This window comes from Perca fluviatilis, chromosome 15 (assembly GCF_010015445.1).
Source record: "Perca fluviatilis chromosome 15, GENO_Pfluv_1.0, whole genome shotgun sequence".
In the NCBI taxonomy this organism is placed as follows: Eukaryota; Metazoa; Chordata; class Actinopteri; order Perciformes; family Percidae; genus Perca; species Perca fluviatilis.
In genome coordinates, this window is record NC_053126.1 from 34,347,726 (window position 1) to 34,371,462 (window position 23,737).

The 23,737-nt window shown below is 40.6% G+C and overlaps 1 protein-coding gene across 1 annotated transcript; it reads right to left on the reverse strand.

Annotated features, from left to right (window-relative positions):
- Window positions 1-5,533: 5,533 nt before the first annotated feature.
- Window positions 5,534-22,514, reverse strand: LOC120575311 (GTPase IMAP family member 7-like). Its single transcript, XM_039826029.1, has 4 exons — window positions 22,226-22,514; window positions 15,326-15,400; window positions 8,899-9,503; window positions 5,534-5,635 (listed from the first exon to the last, which is right to left on the reverse strand). Exons 1-4 carry the CDS (start codon window positions 22,512-22,514, stop codon window positions 5,624-5,626), a joined length of 981 nt encoding a protein of 326 aa, XP_039681963.1. The 3' UTR covers window positions 5,534-5,623.
- Between the last annotated feature and the right edge of the window lie 1,223 nt (window positions 22,515-23,737).

Consider the following 23,737-nt stretch of genomic DNA (forward strand, 5'->3'; position numbering starts at 1 on the left):
CACTCGCTATTGGATGAAACCACTACTTTTAAACAAGAAAAATCTCTCGTGATTGGTTCACAGGTCTGTCACGGGTTAGGCTATTGGTCAACCTGGGCCATCATTATTATAATAATAAAATTTTATATATATATTTATTTATGTATATATATATTTATTTCATATATGCTATGTTGTATATTCATGTCATGATTATCATAGTTAAAATGATTTGCCAGGAACGTGCTGTTTATTCAAAGATAGAGCTTTATTGACACAAAACAGACAGAAAAAAACTGCGTACAAAGCATCGGAGACACACAGCACACACAACAAATATCCCTCGCTCACGAGAAGCAGCACCGTCCACACCTAACTCGCGGCCGGCTCGGAGCTGTAGGTAACCGGCAGCATTCGGTCTATTTAGCAGACGTCTGTGGTGCGTTGTCCTGGATGTCTATGTGGCGCACTTCCAAATGACCACCTCACCCGCAGCCAGCACACTCTGTCTCGCTTCCAGCAGCTGTAAAATCAATCAATACAGACAGTCAGTACTGCGCAATGCACTGCGTATGGACACAACACATCTATGAATGCACCTGAAAAATATTCACATTAACCAAACGGATCTAGTCTTACCCTCTTTTCTTCTCGACCGACTCCGAGCTGAGCTCTTCACAGCTTCTGCCCGCGATGCCACATCTGGTTGTTTCCAGCTGAAGCTCCTGCGTGCTGTCTCGTAGTTTACAGGCAGCTGGAAAACAATTAAATGAGAGTGGTATGAATAAAAAACATAAGTCACAGTAAAATTAAACAAGGAAAGATGAAAAAGTAAAAATTACTTACAATGGCGTCATTATCAGCGTCATGTAAATCTGGACTTGCAGACAGCTCCGAGCAAATATAGGTCACAGCCTCATTATGAGGCGAGGTTAGTTACAACTATGGTTAAGATTGGTATCTATTAACGTATCTATGTCCTTATACAGAAGAATTAATAAAATTCATTCAATGAAAGCATATTCTTTAAATCTTACCCTTGCTCCGGTTCGTAGCGCCTGCTACAGTTTATCTCAGAGTTGTGAAGACGGCGAACTGCTTCCTGTAAATTACGAGATAAAAAAAATACACTTTTATAAAACATCACCTGATCAGCTCTGTAATGAATGGCGCTGAAAGCAGCCACAGCTCTGTGCTGCTCGCGTTTAAACTTGGTGGGGTTTAAAACATTACTGCCAAGTCTAAGTAGCCTGTTTAACATCCAAAGACAGTCACTGTACGATCAAGAGTTAATAAACAGTAAAGACTAGCTCGCCGTTTCATTAATAATCATATAATTACGTTGTCTTCTTCTTTTCTGTGAGCGCATCTTTGGAGAGTGTACCGACAACTCTTTTAACAGTTGGCCTGAAATATTACCATATTTCGGAAGTTTTTGCTCCAACTCTCAGACTCATCTACCATGTCCCGCCGATTTTTTTCAAATGGAAGCAGTGAGGGCGGGGGTAGGGGGCGGGGCAGAGTGATAGAGAGACCGTGGAGCAGATTAACCAGCAGGGCGCGAACAGCGCACACACTGGTGTGGAGGTGAATTACAGTGAGTTATAATGGATTACTGGGAAATGTTAATAAAAGCACAATTGAAGTCTGGATTATGAGGCCATTTCAGCAGAGCCAACCGCTTCATATGCCATGGACATGTGAATATGGTGCTGAATTTGCCAGTATTTTAAGAAGAGAAATGGTTGGGACCTTGTCATGCAATGACAAAGCTGATATGCTTTATGTGAAGCCCAGTGTTTTGGTGTCAGCAGAAAGACTTCTCTTAGAAAACTGTACAGTGGAGCCTCTGTCTCCATTCCTCCAGACAATGTTGGATGAGCAAGACCAAAGACTGTAGTCATGTCACTATGCTCAGTGGTTGAGCTCGAGGAGACTGTGAATGAATCATGGAATGCACATTTTACCTTTGTGGCAAAGCCTGATTAAAACTAATTGTGGAAATAAATTATTTTGTGTATCTTTTTTACATAACATTGGTCATTGTTAATGACATACAAAGTAATTAATCTAGCATACTTCCATTAAATAAATCAATTCAAGCTAAAATTGAAGAGTCTACAATTAGGCTATACTGAGTCTGATCTATTTTAAGAGATTTTCTTAAAATTAAGTTAATACCTTTTAGAAAAATGTCACCTAGGGTAAAACTCCCCCTGCTACCCTGATTTGCATTTGTATAGCTCACAGCATTTTCATTTACATGTGAAAGCCTCCCCTAGAATTAGAGGGAGGGGGGGTCATGGGGGGACAACTGCCAAGCAAGGCCCACGTCAATTTCCGACAATTTTCGGCAGTTTTCGGTCTTGCCTGTAAATTGCCGTGTACAGCCGTAAACCTGAAGTTCCACGACAATCTACTGACGAAAATCCTACTTTTCATGCAGTGTGCTCCTTCGCGTCGAAAGGAGCCAGTTGAGGTGGTTCGGGCATCTGGTAAGGATGCCCCCTGGGCGCCTCCCTAGGGAGGTGTTCCAGGCACGTCCAGCTGGGAGGAGGCCTCGGGGAAGACCCAGGACTAGGTGGAGGGATTATATCTCCAACCTGGCCTGGGAACGCCTTGGGATCCCCCAGTCAGAGCTGGTTAATGTGGCTCGGGAAAGGGAAGTTTGGGGTCCCCTGCTGGAGCTGCTCCCCCCGCAACCCGACACCGGATAAGTGGAAGAAGTATACTAAGTATACTTAGTATATGTCAGGTCTTGTTCTTTCTAGCGGTCCTGCGTTCAAAGGTGAACCGTTCGAAGTTGAGGCCAAGAGGTGATGAATTTTATCTCTAATGGTTATAATTTTATCATTAAAGAAGCTCATGAAGTCATCACTGCTCAGAGCTATAGGAATAGATGGCTCAATAGAGCTGTGACTCTCTGTCAGCCTGGCTACAGTGCTGAAAAGAAACTTTGGGTTGTTCTTATTTTCTTCTATTAGTGATGAGTAATAGTCTAATCTGGCATTTCTGAGGGCCTTCCTATATGTTTTCAGACTGTCTTGCCAATCAAACGAGATTTTTCCAGTTTGGTGGAACTCCATTTACTTTCAAGTTTTCACGAGGTTTGTTTTAATTTGCGAGTTTTGGAGTTATACCAAGGTGCTAGTTTCCTTTGCTTCATCACAGTGGCGGATCTAGAAAATGTTACATGTGGTGACAAAGGGGTAGCGAGAGATCTTGGCAGGGTGGCAGGGGAACGGTATATTGTAACCCCCATATGTAAACACCCTGCTACGTCCTGAACTGCTACAACTATTATTTCTAGTCATAGTTCCATTATCTTTATTGTTACTATAATTGCCACCTTTCATCATACCAACTGTTAGAATTATTATGAATCATAGTTCTTTATATCTGTATCCGTCTCTGTGTCCCAACCGGCAGCAGCAGATGGCTGCCCACCAAGAGCCTGGGCCTGTCTGAGGCTTCTGCCCAAAAGGAAGTTTTTCCTCGCCACTATTGCACCAAATGCTTGTTCTTGTTGGTAAATTATAGAGTGTGGTCTAGACATACTCGATCTGTAAAGTGTCTTGAGAAGAGTGAACTCTTGTTACGATTTGATACTATAAATAAAATTTAATTTAGCTGAAATTGAATTAAATGGCTTGATCATATGTACTGATACAGACAAATAGAACAGGAAATAGAACAGAATGTGTCTTATTTTATCAGTAATAATGATCACACAAAAGGTCAAACAAATGCTATGATAGAGAAACTGTAAAACATCATTAGATAATCTATGTATACATTTAAATCTTTACATATCTAACCCCATAACATATACTGTACAACTGAATGGAAATAGCCAAAAACTGAAAACATGACATGTTATGCTACTGTACGGCAATTTATATGGAAGGAGAATATAAACAAACCATATGGTCCAGAGGTAACTGCAGGCCTCTTCCTCCCTGTCATCTTTATCTGCCTCCTCCTGATCACTATCTGCCTCTTTCCCTCTCTCTGAATCTGAAGCCTCCTCTTCATCCTTGACTGCAGCTCAGTCGCTCCAGTCTTTGCCGGGATGCAGGGCCACCGCACCGCAGCAGACTCGCTGAGTGCGAGCCACACTGTGCGAATGCCTCTCTGCACGTTTGATGTAGGGATGTAGCTAAGTATTTTTGGGGCAGGGGGCTAAGATTACATCTACAATTATTTTTTATTATTAATTCGTATAAATTAATTGTTTGTTTCAATGTTTTTAGAAGCTTGTGGACATTGTTTGTTTTGACAAGCACAATTTTTTGAACACCAAAGTTAGGGGGCAGCTGGGGGGGAAAGGCCCTACAGTGGGGGGTCAGCTGCCCCCTATAGATCATCTTCTTTTTGAGAGGAACAACAGAGTCGAAAGTCGTCCGTAGTGAAGCCGTAGCACCGTCTACCAAATTATCAATTTGGGAGGGACTAAAGTTAACATAAGAGTCCTCTGTTATATTAAGGAGTTAAATGCTGTTGGAAAAACTTCCTTAAATTTAGCTATAGCACTGTCAGATAGGCATCTAGTGAAGAAGCTTTTATCTCATTTTGTATAGTCGGGTAGTACGAATTCAAAAGTTATTAAAGAATGGTCAGATAATGGATTCTGTGGAAATATTATTCAGTCTTCAATTTCGATGCCATATACCAGCAAAAGGTCGAGGGTGTGGTTAAAACGGTGAGTGGCCTTATGCACACTCTGACTGAAACCAATTGAATCTAGTAGTAGAGTTGAAAACAATACTAAGGTTATCGTTGTCAACGTCCACATGGGTTTTAAAACCACTTACAATAAGTACTCTGTCTGATTTAAGGACTAAAAATGATAAAAACTCAGAGAATTCAGATAAAATAATCAGAATACAGACCTGGAGCTCGGTAAACAACAACAAATATAATTAATATAAATAATATAAATTCGAGGAATTTGAGTATTAATATGACTGGGAGGAGTTGCTTCAGTTAGACTAACATATTTTTCATGGCCCAGCCAGGTTTCAGTAAGACAGAATAGATCAATTTGTTTATCTGATATCAAATCGTTGACTAGTACTGCTTTAGTCCACATCTAATTTTCCTATTCTGTTTTATCATTGGCGCATAACTTAAGTATAGCTCCTGTTTTGTTTCCCTTTGATTTAACTGATCTGTAAAGGTGTAAAGGAATTCAAATTATAGCAGTTGAATGTGGTTATTATATCAAGGCTAAGAACCAATTAGAATGCTTGATTTGAGTTCCCCCCCCCATTGTATAAACTAGAGTAGATCAAACAGTAGTTCCCATCATCAGCACAATAACAGCCATGTTGTTACGATCTGCCTGAGCCGTTGAGGTCAGCAGGTTGATACAAGAGACAGATCTGACAGTTAGAAACCAGCTGCTTCCAGTCGGTAATATAGACATTAATCTGAATGAAGACAAAGTCTGGAGGGTTACAGGTCTTTATTTTTGGTTTAATTATTAAGTATTTTGAAAATCAGACACAATGCAAAACAACAAGATCATATTTTATGTCATTATAATATGAAATCAGAACAGTAACACATTATGTCTACAGGATCAGGCTGCACCACGACTCCATCAAGGCTCCGTCGTCGTTTCAATGTCCATTGGAGGTTTTCAGTGGACCGTCTGTATATCACACATTTAAAATATATAGTTCAGAGTTTTACACACACTGTTCTTGGTTTACATGCACATTGAACACAAGTTTGCAGCTTGTTTAGATGTAGAAAGAGATGCTTTGTGGCTGTACTTGAATATGACAGCCCTTTAACTTTCTCTGTAATCAATCATTTTAAATATATAAAAAACAATATAATTATATGTAAAAGTTTATTATTCCCAGAGTCTGAGGTCATCAGGTCAGATGTTGTTAGTGGTCTCCAGCACTCAATTTAAAACCAGAGGGGATCTTTTTAATCAATGGCACCCAGGATGTGTCTTTCAGTTAGACAAGGGCTTTTATGGCTGTCTGATTTTATGTATCTATGCTTTCTTTTGTATTCTTATGTCTTCTATTTATCGTATACCAATTTATTGTGAAGCACTTTGTGATTTTATATGTGAAAAGTGCTATACAAACAAACATTACTTACTCATTAGATCTCTGTCATCTGGATTATGACGTGCTGATCAGCTAACACAATATGATTATTGACTGAATGGCCAAAAAAGATGTAATCCTGGCTAACTTTTAAAAATCCAAACTGCACAGAATTTTTTTCTCCCTCTCTAACAAATCATATTTGCCCGAGCATCAGACACTGATTTGACATTCACGCCATCTTTGTTGGGAGTTGCATATGTGCAGTAGCTAAATAACTACTACTAGCCAGTCAGAAGCAGAGTATGAGGGCGTGCCCTGACAGTACCTAGGTAAGGACTACTAGCCAGTCAGAAGAGTATGAGGGCGTGACCTGACAGTACCTAGGTAAGGATTACTAGCCAGTCAGAAGCAGAGCATGAGGGCGTGCCTTGACAGTACCTAGGTAAGGGATACTAGCCAGTCAGAAGCAGAGTATGAGGGCGTGCCCTAGGGCTGGGCGATAAGGAGAAAATCAAATATCACGATATTTTTGACCACATACCTCGATATCGATACTGCAACAATATTGTAGTGTTTACTATTGGTGCTTTCACAAAATATTTACACAATGAGATTTTTGATAATTATCAGTAATGTGGATATAATAACTAAGTGGGTAAAGGCAGATAACAGAACAACTACAACAGCCTGATAAGTTCAGAAAATGACATCACTTTACTTTAATGCAGCCTTTAAAACCAGGAAAAGACAACACTTATGCCATATTATGATATTACGATATCCAAAATCTAAGACGATATCTAGTCTCATATCACGATATCGATATAATATTGGCAGTCCGCAGCCCTCCGCAGCAGATACGCAGAACTTCTATTTTTGCCGGACACCGGACAGCTCTGCAGCAATTCAGCACACGGCAGATAGTGCGGGACAGGAAGTCAGGGCACAGAAACAAAATAAAACATCTGGTTATTTTTCTAAATAAAATACACTGTGCTCACGGCGGATCATATTTCCCTGCACTACACCTTGAAAACGTTATAATGGATGGAAACAAACTGTTGGTTTTGTGGTTCTGTTTATAGAAACTACATCCTGTTATATTACGCGATCATACGAGGATTCGCGAGATCTCGTGGGTCCTCGTGACTTCAGCCGTCAGTCATGGCCGCAGCTGTTACGCAACAAATCCAGACCTGGTGGGTACTGACGGACGGCGGAGCATAGAGCCGACTCACAGCGGAGGCGGTCCGCAGACGTTCTGCATTAGGTGGAAATCCCCAGTGACCTAAAGGCTGGACTACAATAGAGCTGTTTGGAGCAGTTTGAGAACAGTGTTTTCTGTTGGAGATGGTAAGTCCCTTTGGGGGGACTTTTGGTTTTTTCACGTTGTGTTATTACATGCACAAAAAAGATATATAACACATAAAGGAAAGGTTAAAAGCATATGAGCACTTTAAAATTGGATAAAAATGCTGGGGATACATCAGGCCCTGAGTATTCCAGTTTGTATTTGTGCGTTTGTGTATATCAACAAACACATGTATGATCTATCAAATTACCACAAAATAAAAGACACAAAGACAACCTGGAGCCTTAGGGGCCACTGAGGTTCTGGGTTAGCCATGACCGTAATAACACAAATTGTGAGAATTAATCGAATGATTGTTGATTGTGTGTAAATGGATGGATTACCCAAAAGACGTGCTGAAGGGCCAAAAGGCTCAGGGGCCACAGCCTATTATTATTGTTATTGACATTTCTTGTTGAACAGTGAAATGTTTGTTTAAAGCTGCGGAAGAAGTAACTCCCACTTTTAAGTAGGGATGTCAGTTTTGTTTTGTGGATCCGAGTCCTTTTAATATTGAATATTTGAGTAATAAAAGAGCATCTCTCTCCACATAAACCAGCTGCACAATTTTCCCACATACCAGTTAACATTTAACAAAGTAATTACTTATGTTTAACAGCTGAATATATAATAAAAATAAAACAAAGCCAAAGAGTCACATTTTCCTTTGTAATTTCTTCCAATATTTTGCACAGTATTTAAGGTAGGGAGGGAGTGAATTTACTAAAATGTATAACATAATTATTACAACATAGAAAGGATAAACACTAGAGCAGGATTTCTCACAACCTGGCAACCCTACTGTTGTCCCTATTAGTGAGACACAATGGATCTACAACACATTAACTATTAAAGCTGTTAGTTACAACTGATAAACTCTTTATGAAGGCTGTTGTATTAGAAAAGTGTTGAGTATAGTATCTGAAAGACGACTGTCAGTGTGGAAGTTATTATTCACTTCCTTGTTGGGGATGACAAGGTCAGAGCCCAAACACTGTGCATCTTCTACATTCATCTAAACTGGGTGATATTATTTATTATTCCAGAAACATAAAAGGTTTAGGTCAGCCCACAACCAATCACCAGCAAACAAAGAAAAAAAAAAAATCGGGGAATGCCCCCTTGTTTATTAAACATAGGCTACTTTGAATTAAAAGGCAATAAAACAAAACAGAAATGGCTAAATATACAAACCGCACCATCATTTCCCTCTTTAAAGTATTTTCATTTATAAGAATTGGTCTGATCAGCTTAAACAAGACAACAACATGTTTTGCTGCATTTGCACTTTTTTTTGGCGCGTATCACTATACCTGCCACTGCAGCACACAGGAGTCCACCCCCTACGGCTCCTAGTGCTGCTCCTATGGTAGACGTTATCTGACCCTCACCAGCAAGATACCCAAACAGACATCCAACACCCATACCAGAATAACCTGCAGTTTGAATAGCAGCTTGCTTGGGTTGTGTTCCTCCTTCTGAGGCCTTTCGTACCTTTAAGGCAGTTTCAGCCTCTTGGAGCATCTCAGCGGTGTAGTATCTTCCTTCTGCAGCCTGAACCTTATCGGTGATCTTCTTCAGTAGCTCCGGGACCTGTTCGGGACGACTGTCAAGAAGATGGTATCCATACTTGCACTTCTTGATTAGCTCGTGGAGATTTTTATTGCCAGAAAAAAAGTCCTCTATCTTGGTACCTTCTTCTCCATTGGTGAATAACACCATAGTGTAATCCATTGTGTTTTTGCCAAAAGTATCGTGAATGCTTTTCACCATCTCTTCTTCTTTCTTTGTGTATCTTTCTTTCACACTCAGCACAATCAGGAACACGTGAGGACCAGGTTCAGCAAGATTGATGGATTTCTTGATCTCTCTCATAATCTCCTCTTCTGTTTGGTCAATGTTTAACAGACCAGGAGTATCAACAACAACCACATTTTGGTTGTTAATTTTCCTCATTTCCTTCTGGCACTTCTCTGTGACAGCAGATAGACTGCGCTTTGAGTGGAATAGGTCATTGCCCAGGATGGTGTTTCCTGAAAAACTCTTCCCAACTCCGACCATCCCGAGCAGGACGATCCTCAGCTCTGGATTTTCTTCTGCTGGAAAATGTTATAGACGTTAGTATATTAAGAATTGCCTCTGTCATTATGTATGACAGTCTATGAGATTATGAGTCAGATGTTTAGATTCAGATTGATTCCACTATCATTTCTCTACGGTAAGCCAGTTTTGCCAATGGTGAAGTCATACCCCACCCTGCTGTGCCTCTGATAGCTAGTATTGGTTGCCTTCATTGGTTAGGTTGATACTTTGGTTAGTTTTAGAAGAGGAGTGGGATTGGTTAGTGTAAGAATACCAGGGTAAGCTGATCAAAGGATCATGTCTTCGCTATCCTAGGAAAATAAAAGATTGTGTACAGTAAATATGAAGGTACTGCAAGCTGCCTGTTAGCCTAATGTGGGAATGTAACCATGTGGACTTTTTAAACAAAGAGAAAACTCTGCAAACATGTGGCCTCCCCTTTCAAAGGAATTGCAGAGACAGCCTGGACAGCCAACAGACTCCAAAAACTCCAGACGTTGAAGGTCCCACCTACAGTAAGTGTTACTTTTAGGTTTGAATTCTGATCCTGGCTTCCCATTGAACGAGACTCATGGAAACTGCAGGGAGTCCCTGTGGTGTCACCCAGCAGATAAAACCAGGCACAGGTTAATCCACCCTTTCAGTACAACGAAAGATGCTAAAGTTAGCAGTTCTTCACCGTGCTGGACACGTTTTGTGTTCATTGTTACAGATTTTTGATCCTAAGAAATCGCTGTGCAACCATCCTAGGGATGTTAACAATTAGCCGTTTAAACCTCAATCTGATGTTTGATTATCTATTAGATCAGCACCTCTAAACCTGAGGCCATGGTTCTCAGCAGGAACCTGATGGAGTGCCTACTCCGGGTGGGGAATGAGTCCTTACTCCAAGTAAAGGAGGTCAAGTTGGCCTACCTCGGGGTCTTGTTCACGAGGGAGGGGACAATGGAGTGGGAGATTGGCCAGAGAATCGGAGCAGCTGTATTAAATTCACTTTACCGCAACGTTTACTGCAATTTCGTTCCTACCCTAACCTATGGTCACGAAGACTTGGTGAAAAGAACTAGATCCCCGGTACAAGCGGCTGATTGGGTTTTCTCAGGAGGGTGGCTGCTGTCTCCCTTAGAGATAGGTTGAGAAGCACACCAAACTAGCACTTTCACTTAAACTTCATTCAGTGCTTATATTTAAAGTGGAAGTTCAGATCTTCATTTCAAATGCCACTTCAACCTCCTTCAGTATTTAATGTGCTTTCAACATCTAAACTGCAGATTTTTAAGCAACATGTACATGTAAATTTACAATATTAGTAACTCATTAACTCTTGCCTCTGACAATGTGCACAACCCCTAATGCAGTGTTTCCTCTATGTTGATTGGCAAGTGGCGGTCCGCCACAGTTAGATTTCTCCCGCCACGGTATCAGAAATATATATATATATATATATATATATATATATATATATATATATATATATATATATATATATATATACAAAAAGCCGTCTATCAGCAGTGATTGTAAAGAGCACGTCGACGGAGAATAGCACAGACACGCGCTTCACAACGCGAGTGGGCAGCGTGCCACTCGGAGAAAAGGGAGAAAGAAAAAAGAGACAGGCTATCCGGAGGACCCGGTTGAGATGGCATGTGTGCATCCTTGACAACTGTAAGTCGTATAACTTATGTTGTCAGTTTATTTAAGCCTGTATTAGTCTATCGTTCTTGCACATTTTTAGTTTCACCTTCACCTGCTAGCTAAATTGCACGTGGCTGACAGATCTGTCCCCACTGCTAAAAAAAATCCTAGAGGAAACACTGTAATGTGTGACACCATCTGGCACATGGCACCGCACACCCCTTGTTTTGCCAAGGAGCGGGATGTTATATTGGCCGGTAACGATAAAGTCCCACCAATGTGATCGTCAGCGATGGAAGAAGTTATCAGAACACAGTCTAATGTCCCAAACGTTTGGGGGAGCCCAGTATTTATGTTAAAGGAAGGGTTGGTAATGTGGAACAGCTAGCAAGATTTGAAAGTAGTAGTAGGCTCCGTCTAACCCCTTCCCCTGCCCTCAGGGCTCTGCCCGCGCTCAGATGTGCACAAGACATTTCCTGAAAAACAACATGGCCAACTGTGGCGTCGCCTCACGCCGCCTTTGTCTTGGCCAAAAAAGTGCACTGACACACACCCCAAAGAGTACAGCTGACGGCCAACTGCCATCTATGTTCTGCGCCTGCATAAGAGGAAATACCTCTCTCATCCCGACAGGCGGCCGTTAGATATACCCGTGATTAGTGATGGTCAAATGAAGCTTCGCGAACCAGTGTCCTTACTTTCTGAGCTCACTAGATGGCGCTCTCTGTTAAAAAAAAACATGAAATGAATGGCAATTCAATGGGTTTTCAAACCCTTTTTTGAACCGAGAGCGCCATCTAGTGAGGTCAGAAAGTATAGACACTGGTTCGCGAAGCTTCATTTGACCATCACTACCCGTGATACCTTCAGTTTAACAGCGTTTGCCCAAAAGGCAGACGGAAGCTGACATGTGGCGACGGTGCGGGACACACCGCAAAAACTAGGGCGACTGCCGATCTTCTTGGTGTGTCAGGGCGGTAACAGGCCAGCTGACAGTCTTGCCTGAGCCCGGGACGAGATAAGCTTAGATGGGCCCCCCGCGCCCAGATCTCTCCTTTTCCCTTGCTCTTCCTCTCCTGTTCCTCTCCTCTCCTGTTCTTCTCCTCTGCTCTTCCTCTCCTCTGATCTTCCTCTACTCTGATCTTCCTCTCCTCTCCTCTGCTCTTCCTCTCCTGTTCCTCTCCTCTCTTCTCCTCACATCTCTCACTGAAATTAAGTGTGTGATCAGTCTCTGATCCATCCTGCTCAGACTCTTCGACAGGGTAACGGGCCCCTCCCGCATCACTCTCTCTCTCTCTCTTCTCTCTCACCGGTAGACTGACTCTGTCCCTCTGTGGCGGGGCAGCCCGCATGGCTCTCTCTGTCACCTGACTGCAGCTGGCTCTCATCCTCTCTGACGGAGCTACCAAACTCAACTCTTTCTGTCAAAGAGAACGTGTTGTCTCAGGCTTTTATACAAGCTAATGGACGTTAACATGAGAGCTGGCCTGTTAGCTTACGTTACAAGGCTCGTAAACGTTGGCTGCGCTGTTTCTTACCTTGCTCTATGTTGACAGTTCCAGCTTCACCTTTTTTTTTATATTTGTTTAGAAAATCTCTAAGGCCTCTATTTTCTTCTTCTCTTCTCTTTTCTTTTCTGAGCACCGGACTTGTGCTGACCGGACATTTTGAGCGTACTGAACTTCAACTCTAGTTACTGAACAACGTCAAATATTGATCAGTGGCCAAACCATTTTTGTGTTGGGGGTGGGGGGGTTCTTGACCTCTATTTCAAGGACAATTAGGAAGAAAACAAATAAAAAGCTTTTATGTAACTCAAATATTACATATTCCACAAATAGGCCTATTACATTTTTTTTTTTAAATGATTCTATAATTTAATGAGGGTCCAGTTCTGGGCCCCCCCTTACTGTGGTCCCGGGACAACAGACCCGTTTGTCCCCCCCCCTATCCGGGGCTGTGTTACTACACTGTAAAAATACTCTGTTACAAGTTAAAGTTATTATTACATTATTAATGTGACTACTATCGCCACTGTTCATCACACCCCCAACCGGCTCGTCAGACACCGCCTACCAAGAGCCTGGGTCTGTCCGAGGTTTCTTCCCAAGAGGGAGTTTTTCCTCGCCACTGTCGCACTGCTTGCTCTTGAGGGAATTACTGGAATTGTTGGAATTGTTGGGGCTTTGTAAATTATAGAGTGTGGTCTAGACCTACTCTATCTGTAAAGTGTCTCGAGATAACTTATGTTATGATTTGATACTATAAATAAAATTGAATTGAATTGAATTGAAAGTCCTGCAGTGAAAATGTTACTTCAGTAAAGGTCTGTAAGTTTGGGGGAGCCCAGTATTTATGTTAAAGGCAAGGTTGGTAATGTGGAACAGCTAACATGATTTGAAAAGTATATACATTTTAGAAAGTGTAAAGGATCCAAACAGTTGTGTTTTTAATGGCTTAATCATTTCAATAAAACATCAGATTTTATAAACTACATGTGTTTTGTGTGCAGAAATCTTAATGTGTAAAGTAACTAGTAATTAAAGCTGTAACAGATGAATGTAGTGGAGTAACTAAAGTAACTAGTAACTAAAGCTGGAACAGATGAATGTAGTGGAGTAACTAATGTAACTAGTAACTAAAGCTGTAACAGATGAATGTAGCGGAGTAACTAAAGTAACTAGTAACTAAAGCTGTAACAGATGAATGTAGTGGAGTAACTAAAGTAACTAGTAACTAAAGCTGGAACAGATGAATGTAGTGGAGTAACTAAAGTAACTAGTAACTAAAGCTGGAACAGATGAATGTAGTGGAGTAACTAATGTAACTAGTAACTAAAGCTGTAACAGATGAATGTAGCGGAGTAACTAAAGTAACTAGTAACTAAAGCTGTAACAGATGAATGTAGTGGAGTAACTAAAGTAACTAGTAACTAAAGCTGGAACAGATGAATGTAGTGGAGTAACTAAAGTAACTAGTAACTAAAGCTGTAACAGATGAATGTAGTGGAGTAACTAAAGTAACTAGTAACTAAAGCTGGAACAGATGAATGTAGTGGAGTAACTAAAGTAACTAGTAACTAAAGCTGGAACAGATGAATGTAGCGGAGTAACTAAAGTAACTAGTAACTAAAGCTGTAACAGATTAATGTAGTGGAGTAAAAAGTACAATATTTCTCTCTGAAATGTAACGGAGTAGAAGTAGAAAGTGGCATGAAAAGAAAAGACCCAAGTAAAGTACAAGTACCTCAACATTTGGACTGAAGTACAGTACTGGAGTAAATTTACTTAATAACATTCCACCTCTGGTAATCATATTAAAGTAACTCATGCAAACATATATGAGTTGTACTCTGAAAATGTGTCTTCACTCTGAACAATTCATCCAAATGTCGATTTCCACAACAGTTAAAAAAACATGGCATATAAAGTAATTTAAGAATTTTAAAATTCTTTGTGCACTGATAATATGTAAATAATGTGTATACATGCATTACAGAGTATTAACCATTAACAAGGTATTACAAACACCAGTTGCAACTTTATAAAAGCCATCCAAATAATGTTTATTGATGGTTTATAATTTATCTCTTAATTATTAACAAACACTTCATATAATATAAAAAAGAAGCGTGAAACAATAAACTGTCAAACCAACAAATTATAACATAACTAATAATGAGTAAATATTATCATTTCATTGTTTTTTAACATGAAAATAACTTATTAACTTAAGTTTAACTTGCAATCAATTTACCATTTGTTAGTGATGGTTATGATAAAGGCTTACCAAATATATAAGAACAAATACAAGAGATGAAGACAAGTATCTGCAAACATCCAACTAACTAACTAACTAACTAACCATTAACTAAAAACTTAGATATTGTCTCTAAAATGCTGCTTAATCCAGTTGTGTGCAGATAATAAAACTCTCCACTGCAGATAGATACACTACCAAACATCTCTGAACTTCACAAAAACTCAACATTTCAGATGTATTTTTAATGAATGTTGAAAGATAGTTCAGTCCAAATTAGTTCAAAGTTGTCTCAAAACATCATTGAACCCCAAAGACAGGTTAAAAAGAGAATGAGCTGTTAATGAGTTGGTGGTTCATATTTAAGAAAACAAATATTGTTCCATATATGAAACCCCAGACACTGCAATGAACTGTAGTACTGTAGAATAAATATATTTACCAGGCAGCAGACTGTCACCTTCTTTCTTGGAAAAGCAGCTCATCTTTAAAGTCTTGTCTCTGTGGATGTCTTGTTCTGAGTATTTTAATTTCCATCTCATCATTTTATAATATAGCCTGCTTCTAGTTCCCTCCCCTGAAAGACATGTCACCTGAGCTGGCCAATCACAATTCAAATTGTGACTGAAAGCAGCAAATCAGGAGGCTCAGCTGAAGTTTACATCCACAAGTCTACTTATTCGCCAATTTTAGTTTAATTCATAAAAAATTAAATTAAGAAATCCCCACAATAAAACACAACCCATCACAGATAGTTTAAGAGTTAAATGTACAGGATTTCAGAAGAAAAGTGGTCCGGGACCACACTGTTGGTGCAAATTGAAGAAACTTAAAATAGAAATTTTTCGGAAGTGTGATTATTCACTTAGATGTTATATTGATACCACTCTCATGTCTGTACAGTAAATATGAAGTTGCAGCTGGTAAGATTAGCTTAGCTTAAAGGCTGAAAACAGAGGGAACAGCTAGTCTGGCTCTGTCCAAAGGTAATAAAATCCAACTACCAATAGGGTTGGGTATTGTTTGGGTTGTTTCCGATTACCTGTGCTAAAACACTACTTTTAGAAAGGTGCTTGGTGTCTAAGCAGTGCATGAACCGATACTTACAAAAACTTTTAAAAAGCACAAACTGACAGTCTGTCACATTAAATGGCTAAGAACATACGGTCCAATTTAAATAATTTATTTAAAATGTAATAATAACTTCACCAATTAATTGCTGTTAAACAACAAAAAGAAGAAACACATGATGGCAGAAGGTTACTTTACAACAACATTGAATGCACCATGAGCTAACAAGGTGCAATTGAACGCATCATTAGGTCCTGTTGGTGTTATGGGTGGGAATCACAGGGTACCTCACAATACGATACATGGCTCACGATACAGCATTCATCCATCCATCCATATTCATCCGCTTATCCGGTGTCAGATCGCGGGGGGAGCAGCTCCAGCAGCGGACCCCAAACTTCCCTTACCCGAGCCACATTAACCAGCTCCGACTGGGGGATCCTGAGGCGTTCCCAGGCCAGGGTGGAGATATAATCCTTCCACCATCATGGGTCTTCCCCGAGGCCTCCTCCCAGCTGGACATGCCTGGAATACCTCCCTAGGGAGGCTCCCAGGGGGCAACCTTACCAGATGCCCGAACCACCTCAACTGGCTCTTTTTGGCGCAAAAGAGCAGCAGCTCTACTCCGAGCTCCTCACGGATGACTGAGCTTCTCACCCGATCTCTAATGGAGACGCCAGCCACCCTCCTGAGGAAACCCATTTCTTGTACCATGGATCTTGTTCTTTTGGTCATGACCCGATAAAGTATTCCGCCGTAATCAATATATTGCTATACAATCCTTCAATGATACATCACGATATTGGTCTAACTATGAATACAAAATGCCTGTGAGAACATTAAGTGCAGGTTTCCTCTCTTTATTCACTGCAAGTCCAAACAATTTTTCACTCTGTATGAATAAAAAAACATTTCTTTATAAAAGGCACATAAAAATGCAAAGTCTAGTGCTTAAACCTCTGAAACACAAGCCGTTTCTGAGCGTTTTCCTGTCTAAATATTACTCACTGTGAGCTAATTTTTCACTCTATCTGCAAGCCTTGCATCTTGAATTAACAAGCACAACCATGACCAAAAGTAAGAATAACTCCTAAATGTCTTTTGAGCAGTATAACAAAGTTATAATGGCATAAACATAACAAAAAGGAAAAACTTTACATTTATTTGATCATTTATAACCCATTCCCTAATATATAAATATAAGGGAACACATGTATATACAATACAACAAAAAAATAGTTTTGTCTGTAAATTGTTCACACAAACAATTAGTTACATTTTTACAAAGGTAACACCAGTGGTGGAATGTAACAGCTTAAATTACTTAGTTTTGCATTGAGTACTTTTACTTTTAATTCTTAAACTACATTTTCCTGATGATGCTTATATACTGCCGGACTTTAACTTGTAACCGAGTATTATTGCAGTGTAGTATTTGTACTTTTATTTAAGTAAAGGATCTGAATACTTCTACCACTGTTCACCACTAGGCTGCACTGTGTTTTGGTGCTGGTCTCAGTCAGTTTGGATGAATTTTCATCACATGGCTGTGCATGGCAATAAACAAACATGGCTGTGTACGCGTAGCTGAGAAGCTGTAAAATTCTATGCATTTATATAGGTCCTTGATCATGCAAATGGTTGATTTTTAAAACAAATTTGAAATCAGACATATTCTATGTGAGGTTTGTATCCACTTTGTGTTTTTTGGCCTACTTTCGAGCTTCTTGAGGCGCATTCAGAGACCGTCGGAACTTTGAGAATCCAATGAAAAATTCGTTTTTTTCAGCTTCTTTCTTTGGCAATCTTTCAAACAAAACATGCTTTTTCTAACCCGTCTGCCGGTTTTGGGGTTAAGAGGGTTAAGTGGAAAACCAAAGTAGCAATGCTGGGAGCAGGGGCGAATCTATTTAGAGCTCATTATCTTATTGATTAAAGTATTGATATTTGGTGCCAGCGTATTGATACTTGTATTCCACAAAAGACAACGATATATTGCCATATCGATATTTTGTCCCACCCCTCGTCGGTGTTCTCTGACTCCGGCAGTGTCAATGGTGTCTCAAAGTGCAGCTATACTCCTCTGTGTCTTTAGCTGCAAACGGTGTTGGAATCTTTTCCAGTGAAATACAGTCACGTTAGACTGTTTAGCTTTCAGCATTTTAACCCGGGTTAAAAGAAAAAACATATTATTATATTTCAGCCCAGTCTCACTGAAAAGCGTACAAATACCACGGGTTTCTACCTGTGAAATACGTGCAATGTGTACGCAAAAGTGAAATTGTGCGTACAGCAGATATGTGGAGCGCTCCAATTACAGTAATGGAACCCACTGCGCTTATAGTATAAAGCGACGTGGGACCACATAAGGAGGTGTGTTGGGGTGGTGGATGGGTAAAACACAGGACTTTCACCCAGGAGACTGGGGTTCGTGTCCTGTGTTTGGCGATTTTCAGCATGTGTTTTTTTTGTTGTTGTTGGGCCGTTTATTAGCGTGTTTATGTGGCGCGTTTTTGCGACTTTGTAGTGTTTTTTTGTTAAGCCTTCCCCAATGTTTCTACCCTAAACCCAACCGTTTATTAGTGTGTTTTTGTGACTTTCTTGTGTTACTAAAGCCTTTCCCTGCATTATTTTTCTAAACCCAACCATATCTATGTTTTTGTGTCTGATGCTGTTCTCGCGATAACACACAATGTGGTGACGCGAGCTGCGTGCATATAAAACGCACCGGTCCCCATTACTTCAATTGGAGCGCTCCGCGTATGTAATGCACGTAGAATTTCACTTTCGCGTACACATTGCACGTATTTCATAGGTAGAAACCCGTGTTATTTGTACGCCTTCGAGTGAGACCGGGTTGTATATTTATCATTTTCACTTTCACAGCATCAGAGATGCTTTTCAGTTTTACAGCCTGTTGTGACCGGTTGCCTTCTGGGAAAGTGTTTATTCAGGGTGAACTCACACTGAATTGTAACTCCTAAACCGGGGTATGAACCGAACCTAGACTTTTGCTTCTCTTGAGTGTCCTCCTGACTTATGCAGGTGCCAGCAAACATCTACTTTTGCCTCAGTGGACGCTCACCGTGAGTTCTCACTGTTGAGATACAGCTGAGCCGTTGCAGGTAGTAATTGAGAAATCCGACTATTCAGTTATGGCTAGAAAAGATTTGTCTTATGTAAAAAGAGTTCGTACAAGAGTTCAATTGTATGTTTACATTCAGCAAGGAGCCTTGCAGTGACTGTTAAATATAATTTAGTTGCTTAAACATTAGTGCATAATGACAAAATTTGTGAAAGGGTCTGTCTTACATAAAACATGAAGTTATCACTTGTGACGATAGCAATGTGCTTTTCTACACTGTGACAAAAGTGTGTAGATGAAGCATTAAATTGTTAGATTTGACTAATTTAGTGACTTGTAGTTAACTATCTTGCCATGCTTTGATGCTACACCAGTTACAGAAAAGGAACAGAACAGTGGGCTATTAGCGGCAGATGTTCTTCCGCCTGGCAACCCAAATTTTCCGGGAGACTTCTGTTTTTCAAAGCCCTCTCCCAGTTTCCTCCCATGTTCACAATTCTCCCGTATTCATCCTAATTTATGACAAATTTTCACACCTTTTATTTTTCATTTCATCATCATAATCTGGCACTGAACAGCATGTCCCACAACTCTAAAAGCATTTTTCCATTACATGGTACCATTACATGGTACCTGCTCTACTTGCCTCGACTTTACTCACCTTTTCCATTATGATTAAAAGTACCTGGTACCTGCCAACAGGTACTTTTTTTTCTTTTTCTTTTTAAAAATAATTTTTTTTTACATACTGAACAGACAAATATAATTGAACAAGAACAAAAACCCTCTCCCAACCCCCACCCTCTGCGGCCTTGAGGAAAACAAAACAAACAACAACAAAAAAAAGAAAAACAAATATGTAATTTTGCTTTGGGTTAGTATTGTAACACTTATTATTCAATAAAAGAAGATTGGATTTATTCCAGTTAATTTTATAGCCAGAGATTGAGCCAAATTCGTTGAAGATCTTAAGAATTTTTGGAATAGAGTCCTCAAGATCAACAAAATATCGTCCACAAATAATGATATTGAGCTGCTATTGGATTTTATCTGGACATTACATATTTTATTTTGCCTTATGGGTTGGGCTAACGGTTCAAGAGAGATTGCAAACAGCATGGGGGAGAGCAGGCATCCCTGTCGTGAGCCCCGCTGGATGGGAAATGGCTGAGAGTGCCAGACATTGTGGAGACTATGGCCGTGGGATTTGCATATAAAGAACATACCATGTCAATGGATTTAGCTCCCAAAACAAGCCTCTCCATTAGTTGCCACAAGTAGTTCCACTCTAGGCAGTCGAAAGCCTTTTCCGCGTCCAGTTATAAAACTGCTGCCGTTGTTGGAAGGTTTTTGGCTTCTTCTATTACATGATATAATCTGCGTACATTGTCTGCAGCATGACGCTTGGGTATAAAACCTGATTGGTCTGGGTGGACTAGCTTCTCGATAAAGTGCTCTAAGCGGAGAGCCAGGAACAGGTACTTTTTTTAGTATCACCTCCGTCGAGGTTCCAAGCAAGCTGAGGCGATACCAAAAGGTCACATGAAAACCTGCAGACTACTGAATGGTCGGAGAGAATCGTCACTATGCGTCATCGTTGCTAGCGACAGATGGAGGTGTCCTGAACAAACTCGCCATTTTAAAATAGTTTAGCCAGCAGAGGTTTTTTTCCTGCCTCCATCTTATTTTGAAACTAAATGTGTCTTCTGGCAAACAGCAACATGCCGAGAGTCAACAACAACACACCTTCCACATTCTGTGTGTGTGTCGCGTTAGGTCAGGGCTTGACATTAAAGTGCCCATATTATGCTCATTTCAGGTTCATAATTGTATTTTGCGGTTGTATCAGAATAGGTTTACATGGTTTAATTTTCCAAAAACACCATATTTTTGTTGTACTGCACATTGCTGCAGCTCCTCTTTTCACCCTGTGTGTTCAGGTCTCTGTTTTAGCTACAGAGTGAGGCATCGCACTTCTGTTCCATCTTTTTTGGGAGGCGCACATGCGCACTAACACAAGCTAGCTAGACTAAGCAGCTAGTTCTAGCAGATTAGAACAGGGTGTATTATTAATGAGTAATATGCTATTGTTGCTATTTGTGTTGCCATTAATGTGATCTGATTAATATGGTGCTATTGCTGCACGCTTTGATTATTAATCTGTTTGGCTGTGAATGTATCTCTGATCCAGATATTGTTGAAGTTGTGTTGAAACTGTGTTAAACTGTAGCTTTTACAGACGTGCTCAAATATGTTGGTACCCCTCCACAAAAAATGAAGAATGCACAATTTTCTCTGAAATAACTTGAAACTGACAAAAGTAATTGGCATCCACCATTATTTATTACATATTTAATAGAAATCAGACTTTGCTTTTGATTTTTTTTATTCAACATAATATTGTAAATAAGAAAAATGAAAATGGCATGGACAAAAATGATGGGACCGCTAACCTAAATATTTTGTTGCACAACCTTTAGAGGCAATCACTGCAATCAAATGTTTTCTGTAGCTCTCAACGAGACTTCTGCACCTGTTAACAGGTAGTTTGGCCCACTCTTCCTGAGCAAACTGCTCCAGCTGTCTCAGGTTTGATGGGTGCCTTCTCCAGACTGCAAGTTTCAGCTCTTTCCATAGATGTTCGATAGGATTCAGATCAGGACTCATAGAAGGCCCCTTCAGAATAGTCCAATGTTTTGTTCTTATCCATTCTTGGGTGCTTTTAGCTGTGTGTTTTGGGTCATTATCCTGTTGGAGGACCCATGACCTGTGACTGAGACCGAGCTTTCTGACACTGGGCAGTACGTTTCGCTCCAGAATGCCTTCATAGTCTTGAGATTTCATTGTGCCCTGCACAGATTCAAGGCACCCTGTGCCAGGTGCAGCAAAGCAGCCCCAAATCATAACTGAGCCTCCTCCATGTTTCACTGTAGGTATGGTGTTCTTTTCTTTGAAAGCTTCATTTTTTCGTCTGTGAACATAGAGCTGATGTGACTTGCCAAAAAGCTCCAGTTTTGACTCATCTGTCCAAAGGACATTCTCCCAGAACGATTGTGGCTTGTCAATATGCATTTTAGCTAATTCCAGTCTGGCTTTTTTATGTTTTTCTTTCAAAAGTGGGTCTTCTTCCATGGAGTCTACTTTCGTTCAAAAAGCAACAGATGGTGCGATCAGAAACTGACGTACCTTCACCTTGGAGTTCAGCTTGCATCTCTTTGGCAGTTATCCTTGGTTCTTTTTCTACCATTCGCACTATCCTTCTGTTCAATCTGGGGTCGATTTTCCTCTTGTGGCCATGCCCAGGGAGGTTGGCTACAGTTCCATGGACCTTAAACTTCTTAATATTTGCAAATGTTGTCACAGGAACAGCAAGCTGCTTGGAGATGGTCTTGTAGCCTTTACCTTTACCATGCTTGTCTATTATTCTGATCTCTTCAGACAACTCTCTCCTTTGCTTTCTCTGGTCCATGTTCATTGTGGTGCACACAATGATACCAAACAGCACAGTGACTACTTTACTCCATTTAAATAGGCTGAATGACTTGATTACACAACCCGGTCTCACGGCAGTTCGTGTAAATGTCCACGTTATTCTTAATCTATTGATACGTGTTCACGGAGACGTTTTTCTCGTTTTTTACGTGTAACTGTCACGTTATTTTTTACGTGTAACTGTCATGTTATTTTTTACGTGTAAATGTCACATTATTTTCTCGGGGAAAGGACGCCGGGAGGCGCCCGAAAAGGTCGCTCCATAAGCCTGGAGGTGCCCGCGAGGCGGCCCGCTGGGGACCCGCCGGGAGGCGGCCGAAAAGGACGCTCCATAAGCCGGGAGGCGCCCGAGAGGCAGCCCGCTGGGAACGCCCCACAATAACGGGATGGCGGAGGTTGGGTTTAGGAAAAAACTTACGGGGAAAGGGCACCTTAAACGCCGGAGAAAGGGTGCCTTAAACGCCGGGGAAAGGGCGCCTTAAACGCCGGGAGACGCACCAAACTAACACGCGGGACAAAACGCCACACGCAGGGACGCCATCCCCGGGAAACAAAGCGCCGCAAACGGGACGCGATCCCCGCTCGCCCGGGTGAAAGTGCTGTGTTGTTTGACCCATCCACCACCCCAACCAACCTCCCTATGCGGATTTTCGGCTTTTTATATTACTCCCTACAATTTCGTGCTGTGGCCACGAAATATGCTTCCCATTGAAATACATTAGTTCACATTTTCGTGTTGTCCACCACGTAAAATGACAAAAACGTCTCCATGAACACGTATCAATAGATTCAAATAACGTCACATTTACACGGACTTCCATGAGACCGGGCTGGATTACAAGATTGGAAACGTGTGATACTAATTAAAGAAACTAATTAGTTTGAAATATCACTATGATCGAGTTATTTATTATCTTTTCTAAGGTGTACCAACAAATGTGTCCAGGCCATTTTAGAATATCTTTGTAGAATAAGCAATAATTCATCTCTTTTCACAGCTTCTTTGCTTTATTTTATGACATACCAAAGGCATGCAAGTATACATGATAAAATAGCTTTCAATTTCATCACTTTTCATGAGGAATGAAGCATTATTTCAATGAGCTGTAAGGGTACCAACAAATTTGAGCACATCTGTACTTGCCGTGGAGAAGTTTAATTACTGGACAAGTGGAGCCATAATCCTGACTTCTGTCAGTCAACTAC